Source organism: Rana temporaria, chromosome 3 (assembly GCF_905171775.1).
Source record: "Rana temporaria chromosome 3, aRanTem1.1, whole genome shotgun sequence".
Taxonomy (NCBI): domain Eukaryota; kingdom Metazoa; phylum Chordata; class Amphibia; order Anura; family Ranidae; genus Rana; species Rana temporaria.
Window position 1 is genome coordinate 483,795,407 of NC_053491.1, and position 10,545 is coordinate 483,805,951.

A 10,545-nucleotide genomic window follows, 5' to 3' on the forward strand; every position below is an offset into this window, starting at 1 on the left:
CCTTAATCGTCGAGGACGACTTCTGTTTAGTGGTGGGGTTTGTGGTGTCCCAGTACAGGTATTTGCTGTAGGCCCTGTCAGATTGAGGCCCTCGGCTTGTGGGGTCTCCCCTGCAGGGACTCAGATAGTTATGGTTGATAATACGTTTATTAGGTGTGTATAGCTTTAAGAGGTTTAGTCAACCATCTCATGTTAAGTCAGTGTATTAGAGTCAGGAGGATTAAATGCTAGATAAGACCTTATTGTGTTATGTTATCCTACAAGGCAGTCTCTATGATCCACAGCTCTCAACCAATGAGCTTCAGCCTCATCAGGCCCTTATAAGGGATTGTACTTCCTGTTTAAGCCAGTCTAATGCTTCCCTCAGTTCCTGGCAGAGCAGAGCAACACACAGTGAGAGAAGCATTGCAGGCCTGAAGCCTCCAGGAGAAAATACAGCAAAGAGTGGAGTATCCCTAAACATTACAGAACCAGTACTTCAGCTCATTTATCAGATCAATCCGTTATTCCGGCAAAAAAGCCTCAAGTCTACAGACACTCCAGTAAGTGTATCTATTTTTCAGCCTAGTTAAGCATAGGCCCTGAATTACTATCCGGCTTTTGCAGCCGAGTATATACAGTATATGATCAACTAAGCTCAAGCATTATCAGCTGTGTGATCCAGAGACTGCCTGCAGAACATTTTGACACTCTGTTTAAAGCTGTGAAGATTTTGACACCTGCCTTCATGCCAGTAAAGCCTTTGTTGTTTTAACCCCCTGTTGTGGACTGTGTTATTACCATCCTAACTAGCGGGGATACGGAGGCCCCCGGAGCTGTAGTTTCCCGGGGTATACCAAGACTACAGTGGCGTCACGTGACAGAGAGGGTTAATACCATCTGGCCCTCACTAAGGGTTAATACCACCTGACCCTGGGCTCCTAGCCCCAAGAACCAAGTAGCTAACCATCAAGCGCATGTGTGTGGCCGTGGGACTCACCCTCCCCGGTCACCACAGAAATGCTGTTATAAAAAGTAATTACAGTAATGTACGGAAGATGCCAATAATTAGGACACCAAACATGCCAAAATTGCAAGGGCTGGGAGACTTATGGAATATATTAGATCTCTCGAGTGACCTATGCATAGAATTTATATCATATTTGGTCTCTGTCAAATCATTCTGTTCAATAATCTGTTGGTTGTTATCTTGTGAAACCTTTTCTTCAGTAAATATTAACGGTGTGTCTGCTGAGTATCATAAATCACTAGAACACCCCTCATACCTTTTCGATTAGTTATGTTGATTCTGTAAAAGTCCTTCTGGGGGAACTGAAAAGATGACTGCCATCGGCAGCTGCAGCTTTTGCTTCCCATCGGCATTATGAAGGAAAGAAAAGGGTCATATATGAGAGCCAGTGACTCTGCACAGAAACAAGGATCAGGAAAAACTGAAGATTAATTAGACATGGTAGGTTATAGGGGGATTGCCCAAGGTACATTTCCTCAAAAGAATTGTCAGTGTCCAATTCCCTGTAGATATCATATAACCCAAAGTCTATGAATATTCAGCCTGTGTCCTGTACTGTATGATTAAGATAGTATCTTTTTAATTTTCTTTTCCGTAAATGATATTTAGTAACATTAAGCTGAATCTCTGAATGCTCTAAACCAGAAATGAAAGAATATTTGATGTTTGTGGGGACTATCAAAGGTTCAGAACTCTATTACATTTCAGCCTGGGCATTGCAGCATGTGCAACCAAAAATGTCAGAATTAAAACAACCAATGCTGTGAACGGTGCATGCAGGGCCGCCATCAGGGGGGTACAACTGATGAAACTGTAAGGGGCAACTGTAACCGCCCGGGCCAGAAGAAGGCAGGAGCGGGTGAAGGGGAGCCGTGTTGTGCACCATAGAAACAATCTCGCAGCTTTTGCTGCTCTGTGTCATTGAGCTCAGCCATCATGCTCTTTACTGCCACCTCTGGCTACTATGTGCATGTGCACCCCTCGTGTGAGCTGTCTGTACTGTGCTCCTTTGTGTCAGCAACATGTCAGCTTTGTGCAAAGGTGCTGGGACTAGGTAGGAAGATTTCCTTTACAATTAGGGGCTGTGAAGGAAAGGGAGGGGGCTGTTTGTGTACAGGGAGGGGCCAGAGCCTTGTGTGTTTACAGATTTGTGTATGTGTGGGGCTGACATATATATACAGGTGTGAGGGGGGCTGACATATATACAGGTGTGAGAGAGGCTGATATATATACAGGTGTGAGGGGGGCTGACATATATACAGATGTGAGGGGGGCTGACATATATACAGGTGTGAGGGGGGCTGACATATATACAGGTGTGAGGGAGGCTGACATATATACAGATATGAGGGGGGCTGACATATATACAGGTGTGAGGGGGGCTGACATATATACAGGTGTGAGGGGGGCTGACATATATACAGGTGTGAGGGGGGCTGATGTATATACAGGTGTGAGAGGGGGGCTGACATATATATAGGTGTGTGGGGGGCTGACATATATACAGGTGTGAGGGGGGCTGATGTATATACAGGTGTGAGAGGGGGGCTGGCATATATATAGGTGTGTGGGGGGCTGGCATATATACAGGATTGAAGGGGAATGGCTTGTTGGCAGGCCCTGGGGGGGGGGGCATGCCTAAACCTGTGTAAGGGGCACAAAAAATTTCTGGTGGCTGCCCTGGGTGCACGTTTAAATTAAAACACATGGTGGTGGCTACCATTTGTGTGTAAAGGGTTATCTGTGGGTTTTCCAGCCCTGGTGATGATCATGCCCTGGTTGCTGTTGCTTAGATTGTTGTCACAGAGCAGAAAGCTCAGGCTGAGAGTGTAATGTGTCCCACTTACCGTTCTCCAGGTGTCTCCAGGCTAGTCATGTGATGCGAAAAGTGCTCTTTGGATTTTCACCAGTATTAGGCAGTTCTGCATGATGTAGACATGATGACATCATCAGATTTTTCTTTGTATCCTTACACTGGGAGGTTGGGTCCATAATGCCCTGCACTCACAGTACATTCTCAGTACTCTGGTTTGAACAACAGTAAGGGAAATGGTGACACAGACCCGCTTCCAGCTGGCCAGATCAGTATCCCTTATGTTGGCTGCATTCCTGCTTTTTCAATAAGTTCATGGTCGCTTCAGAAACTTTTGACTTATACCAGAAGTGATCCCCACACTCTGGTGAGTAGAATAATAGTTGACTCCAACTATTTATTCAAAAAGTGGGCTCCCCTTCCATCCTTGCAGCTAGTGCCATTCCTGCTTACTGGATTGTAGTGTCTTCTCCCCTCTTTGGCATTTTGCCACCTCTTCTGATCTTCTCTGTCCCCTGAACCCCCCATGTCCACCAATTCCCCATCCCCCATGTGCTTCTAGGGGCATGTATACATGCGGCTGTGAGATGAATAAGGCCTACGCTGCTTATGAACGGCTGTCTGCAGTGCACCAGCACTGAGGTTCATTCACGCTAGCTTTTGGGGGTTGGTAAAACCCACCGGTTGAGCCATGGATTTACTGGCCCCAAACTGTTTCCCCTTTAGCTGCAGAGGCACCAGTCAGGGATGTACACATGCCACAGCCATGAAGCAAAGCAGGTACCCCCTAATGCATTCAGCAGATACCACCATCCACCAAACGTGACCCATTCATAGATTTCATAGGCTCCAGTTTCCATGACATGATTCTGATTGCAGCTTCCAGGTTGGTTGTGCCCAGAGGAACCCTTCCCCCAGACTCTGCAGTAGATAGGAACACTCTGCAACCCCCCCCCCCCATATCCATGTGCAATGCACACAGTTGCTGGGTGGTGGCGCTGCATTAAATTGGTTGAAACAGGTGGTGAGGAAGTGAGATATTTCCTCCTCACTTGCCAAACACCTCTGAAAAGTGATCTGAGTGTGGACCGCTTTTGGAAGGAGTGTCAGTCCCTGCCCCCAGTGTGAATGAGCCCTAAAGCTGGCCACACATGGATGGAAATTCAGCCGGATCAGCGGGGATCGGCTCAATGTCAATCAGTGTGCGGCCGTCCCTGCTCAGCAGAAGTCAATCATCAGAGCGATTTCTATAAAAGGGGCGTGTTGTAATATTTTTCTCAATCCCGCCATTGGTCGGTGTAAGTCGCCTATTTACAGTTCTGTGTTCCTTCAATTCTCACTGGTTTACAAAAAAAAAAACACAATTTACAATTTACAAATATTTGTTATTTATTATCTCAATACAGGTCCATGTTGTAGAATTAGAAGGAATTGTGTAAGTTGTGTTGTATTTGTATCCGCTAATAATGATTTTCCTCTATTTTCACCAAAAAAATATTATTTTGATAAACATTTGCGGCAATTATCATGTGACCTAAATCTAAAAAAAAAAATCGAATAAATCAAAAACCTAAAAATCAGTATAAGTGATACAATATAAAATCAGTAGTTATAAAAGAGATCCCATAGAATTCTATTGGTGATCCATTCTATGGGGACACATTATATTAGGATCCATTATAAAAGTGATATAATATAGGATATAATAATGTAGAGACACTTATCAATCATACATGAGGACAGCGATATATGATGAGAAAGAATGACACAATCTTCACACTTATTATATTCTTATTTCTACTACATCTTGTAATCTTATATTATAGATAGATAGATTGGGTCTTAAAGGGCCAGTACACCTCCATCTGTGCCTCCCATAAGTCATGTTACACTCTGCGCTCTGTCTCAGGTCCGGCACTCTATACAATGTCCCATCTCACTATACATAATGATCCTGTACTGGGAGGAGCCATAGGAAATAATGCCCCGCCCCCTTTCTGTAAGTAATGCAGCAGCCGTACACCCCCTATAGAGTCTCCATGTACATCCACACTCAGAGCCGGAGAAGTGTACACTGTTATATTGCAGTCTATAAATAACAGGAAGTACATCTCTCCAGGTAAACAGTTCAGGATCACATCAATGCGGTTGCGGTTGATGCGTTTTTATACCCACGTATTTCATGTGTTTTCATGTATTTTGCAATTTTTTTCCTCTTTAAATTCTCTGTATATAGCTGGTTGCTAAGGAGCAGGCCCGGGAAGCTGGCCGCCACGTCCCTAACAACCGAAGAGTCATCAGCTCTCAGCGGGGTTCCCCTGAATGTAAAAAAAAGACCCCGGGCATGATGGTTCCGTGATGTCACAGGGGGGACACGATTCATTTTTAATACAGGACTTGTCAAAGCCATCTCATGTTTTTTGTTAGACTACGCTGCTTTTTTGGGGGTGAGTGGGTGAGGGGTACATTGTACCCCATACTCATTCACATGGGAGGGACCATGATATGGGGACCCCATTGTTAAAGGGAGCTTCCAGATTGAGGTAATCCCCCCCGTCCGCAGACCCCCACAATCACAGCCTAGAGTTGTGGAGAAGAGGCCCTTGTCCTCATCAACATGGGGACAAGGTGCCATTGAGGTGGGGGTCAGAGTTCTCCCTGCCCCAAAGTACCCCCCAATTTTGAGGGCATACGGCCTGATATGGTTCAGAAGGGGGAGGCACACACTCGTCCCCTCTTTTTCCTGACCAACCACGCTGCATGCTCAGATAAGGGTCTGGTATGGATTTTGGGGGGACGCCATGCCCTTTTTTGGTATGGTTTGGGGGACGGGGGGCACGCCATTTCTTTCTCAAATATTTTTAGCTGGCAAATCTTTTTTTAACATTCAGCTGTCAGCGGGGAACCCCACTGACAGCTGATGAGTCCTTCGTTGCTAAGGACATGGCAGCTGGCTTCCTAGCCCACTCCTTAGCAATTGACTGTATACAGGGAATTTAAAGCAAAACAAAACACAAAACGCAAAACACGTAATAAAAAATGCAACACAAACGTTATTGGTGCGACTCCACTGAAATGTATTACACGCAAAAGGTAATCTACTGCAGGAAAACACACAAATGTGAACTACATCCATAGGAAACCATGTTATATGGACTGTAGAGAGTTTCTGCAAAAAGCACCAAAAAGCACATAGGTGTGAGTGCAGGAAAAATCATTTCTTCATATCTTTCTGCTGAGATTGTTACATTTACTTGAATTAGACATGTGCAATTCGTTTAGTTTCTAATTTGTTTTTTAATGAATTTTGCGAAAATCGTTATTTCCAAATTTTCGTATTTCCGATTTTTTTTATTTCCGAATTTTCGTATTTCCGAATTTTTTTATTTCCAAATTTTCATATTTCCAAATTTTTGGATTTCCGAATTTTCGAAATTCAGTACTTTCAAATTTTTTAATTCGAAAATTCAATATTCGGAATTTCCGAAATTTGGAAATTTCGAATTATTTAATTTTCGAATTTTGCAATTTCGAAACTCTGAATTTTCGTATTTAAGAATTTTGGAAGTTCCGATTTTTGGAAATTTGGATTTCGAATTTTTGAAATTCTGAAATTCCGAATTAAAAAATTCGAAAATCTAATATTTTTTTATTTTTAATTTCCGAATTTTCGTATTTCCGAATTTTTTCATTTCAGGAAATTCGGATTTTTGGAAATTTGTATTTCGAAAATTCGAAAATTATAAAAATTTGGAAAATCCAAAAATTCGAGGTTTCGAAAATTCGATTCGAAAATTAAAAAAATCTGAATTTTAGACATTTTTAATTTTCGAAATTGTGGAATTTTCGATTTTTTTTAATTTTTTAATTTTCAAAATTTTTAATTTTCAAAATTTTTAATTTTCAAATTTTTGAATTTTCGAATTATATAATTTTCGAATTTTGCAATTTCGAAATTCCGAATGAAATTTTTTTGTATTTCCGAAATTTTTCATTTCTGAACTTTCGTATTTAAGAATTTTGGAAATCCGATTTTTTTTCGAAATTTTTGAATTCGAAAATTAAAAAAATTAAAAAATTCGAAAATTAAAAAATTCGAAAATTAAAAAATTCGAAAATTTGAAAATTCAAAAATTTGAAAATTCAAAAATTTGAAAATCTAACATTTTTGTATTTCCGTAATTCTTTCTTTTTTTAATTTCCGAATTTTCGTATTTCCGAATTCCGGAAAATCGAATTTTTGGAAATTTGGATTTCGAAAATTCGAAAATTATAAAAATTTGGAAGATCAAAAAATTCGAAATTTCGATTCAAAAATTAAAAAAATCTGAATTTTAGCATTTTCGAAATTTTTAATTTTAGAAATTGTGGAATTTTAGAAATTTTTAATTTTAGTAATTGTTAATTTTAGAAATTTTTGCATTTTCGAATTTTAGAAATTTTTGAATTCGAAAATTCAAAAATTCGAAAATTCGAAAATTCGAAAAATTCAAAAATTCGAAAATTCGAAAATTTGAAAATTCGAAAATCTAACATTTTTGTATTTCCGAAATTCTTTTTTTTAATTTCCGAATTTTCGTATTTCCGAATTCCAGAAATTCGGATTTTGAAAATTATAAAAATTTGGAAAATCAAAAAATTCGAAACTTCGAAAATTCGATTCGAAAATTAAAAAAATCTGAATTTTAGAAATTGTGGAATTTTTAATTTTAGAAATTTTTAATTTTAGAAATTGTGGAATTTTTAATTTTAGAAATTTTTAATTTTAGAATTTTTTGCATTTTCGAATTTTCGAAATTTTTGAATTCGAAAATTCAAAAATTTCTAAAATTCAAAAATTCGAAAAAAAATTATTTTCAAATTTTGGAATTTTCAAATTTTGGAATTTTCAAATTTTGGAATTTTTGAATTTTTCGGCAGTGCGCATGTCTAGTTTGAATCCCTTTTAAGTATAGATTGGAGGGTGGAAAGAGAGGACAGGTGACCACATTCTATCCAATCACAGTGACCGCATTACACCCTGCATAGAGTGACTGCATGTGGGGGAGGGGCAGAGAGTAGGGGGAGGGGCAGGAGGAGGGAGATTGATGATGTCACACACTGTGATAACTTTCTGTCTAACAATTACAATGAAAGTAATTATCAATAGATAGATATCAAATCAAGCTTTATCTATAGGCCACACCCCTTCTCACTGACAAATAAGAACATGTCATTCACTATTACTCCAGTAACTGGAGAGATCTCCTACCCAATCACAGGGAGTGACAGAGGGAGACATCTCACCTTTAAGAAAAACATGCAGGGCACTGACAGAAGCCCCGCCCACTGCTTTATGCTATTGGCTGAATGTTCAACCAATCTCACTGTCCCTGTGATGTCATTAGTTTCTGGGCAGATTTCTTACATCTTCCCATCCCCCCCACAGATCTTTATACAACCTTTATATACCCATATCCCAGCATGGAGGGGCTCAGTGAAGGTGGTGGTGAAGGTGTGGAGGTGTCGGATCGGGTCACACAGATCATAAAAGGAGATCCGCCCGGCCTCATAATCCAGATCTATCCTGACTCTGTTATTGGAGAGATTGGAGGGTAAGAGGATCTTATTACTGTCATGTCTCACCTCATACTGATCATCATTCCTGAACAATCCCCAGGACTTCTTATTATATCCAATCACTGACTCCCATCCTCCTCTCCTCTCTATACTAGGGTAACACATCCCGACTATCCATCCATCTGATCCCCCGACATCCACTTCCCAGTAATGTCTCCCTGAGGAGAAACTCCGACTGCTCAACACCTGAGGACAATACTGAAATCTCTCTGGAGTTTCTGGACGATTCTGGTTTCTATCTGACATGGATGCAGTTTTCCTGTCATCTGATATATGGAGATAATTATCAGCTGTGTTTACATCCAGTAATATGTCTGCAGCTCCCTGTATATAGAAGTCTACATTTACCTCTGTTATTATATCAGATAATGTGTGTAATGTGTGTGATATCCCAGCCACATCCAGACCCCCTCCATCATGGAGGAGCTTCTCATGTCTCTCTCTGTCCTCATTATCTCCATCCTCAGTATCACACAAGTCACCTGTGTCTGATTCCTGTAAGACAGTCAGTGGATCCGTCATGTTACACAGCTCCTCAATGTGACGCATCTTCCTGGACAGCTCCTCCTTCTTTATTTCCAGATCCCGGATGGAGATGGAGATCCGCTCTGCCCTCCCGGAGATTTCCCTCAGGATTCTTTTCTCCAGATCTTCCAGACGTCTCCTGAGATCTCTAAACAGGACAGTGACTCTCTCGGTGTCACCAGCTGCTTTGTCTTCTACTTTCCTCCTGTGTTCCTGCAGACTCTGGACACTTTCCTCCGTCTCCTCTCTCTTTGTCAGAAGTTTCTGCAGAACATTCCTCAGTGTCTCCTTCTTCTTCTCAGAAGCCTCATCCAGTGACTCCATCTCATGTCCTTTATGTTCTCCAATCATACAACAAGACACACAGATACAGGTCTCATCCTCAGTGCAGTAATACTCCAGGATCTTCTTATGGACGGAGCATTTCCTGCTCTCCATGGACAAGGTGGGGTCACATAAAATGTGTTCTGGGGACTTTTTGTGGACTCTTAGGTGTTTATCACACAGAGAAACCTCACAGAGCAGACAGGATCTAACAGCAGGTACAGGAGAGTCCACACAGTGAGTACAGAAGACCCCGGACTCCTCCTGATGTGGTTGAGCAGACAGGAAATTCTCCACTATGTTACGTAGTGTTATGTTCCTCTGCAGTGCAGGCCGATCCGGAAACTTCTCTCGGCATTCAGGACAGGAATATCCTGCAGACCCCTCCTGTGTATCCAGCACACGATCAATACAGACCCGGCAGAAGTTGTGACCACATCTCAGGTTTACAGGATCTGTATAAATGTTCAGACAGACGGAACATTCCAGCTCAGCTCTCAGATCACCAGACGCCATCGCTGACAGAAGAAGAGGAAATGAAAGTAAAATTCTCTGACACCGGAGAAGAATGCAGTTGGGAGGGTCACTTCCTCCTACACAGGGTGAGGCTCAACCAGATCAGTATTATTAGACACAGAGATCAGAGTACAGAAGAGGAAGGTATTTTCACAGTAGTAAAGATAATCAAACCTTCCAACTTTGAGAGAAAGAGAGAACGTTGGGTGTAGAGAAGAACACACTAAGGCCTCTTGCACACTAGACTTTAGTCCATGTGTGTCCAATTCTGGGATATTAGTGTTCCCAGGAGCCACAGGTACAGCATCTAGACCCGCTGCCTGCAGCCTGTCGCAGTCTTTGAAAGGCTGACAAACACTGCAGCTGGATGGGGCTGAATAGACATGTGCACTGCCGAAAATTTTTTTTTTTTTTTTTCGTTTTCGTTTCATGAATTTTTTTGCTTTTTTTGGAATTTCGGGAAATTCTAAAAAAAAAAATCAGTTTTTGTTTCATTCGTTTTTTTTTTTGAAATTCGGGATATTAAAAAATTCAGAAATTCGAAAATTCAGAATTTCCGAATTTTTTAATTTCTGAAAAAGCAAAAAACAAATAAAAACGAAAAAAATATATTTTTTCAAATTTTCCGAAAAAAGAAAACGAATGAAACGAGAACAAAAAAAAAAGAATTTTCGGAAAGTCAAAAAATTCGGAAATTTCCCATTTTAGAATTTTAGATTTTTGATATTTTCTTTTTTTT

At 40.8% G+C, this 10,545-nt stretch overlaps 1 protein-coding gene across 1 annotated transcript; it reads right to left on the minus strand.

The window, feature by feature from the left end:
* Positions 1–7,740: 7,740 nt before the first annotated feature.
* On the minus strand, positions 7,741–9,846 carry LOC120933704 (E3 ubiquitin-protein ligase TRIM39-like). The gene has a single exon (XM_040347056.1). It carries the CDS (start codon positions 9,804–9,806, stop codon positions 8,226–8,228), a length of 1,581 nt encoding a protein of 526 aa, XP_040202990.1. The 5' UTR covers positions 9,807–9,846; the 3' UTR covers positions 7,741–8,225.
* Positions 9,847–10,545: the final 699 nt, after the last annotated feature.

Bases quoted from the DNA above. Each gene is read 5' to 3' on its own strand.
- LOC120933704 (XM_040347056.1), bottom strand. From the start codon at position 9,806: ATGGCGTCTGGTGATCTGAGAGCTGAGCTGGAATGTTCCGTCTGTCTG.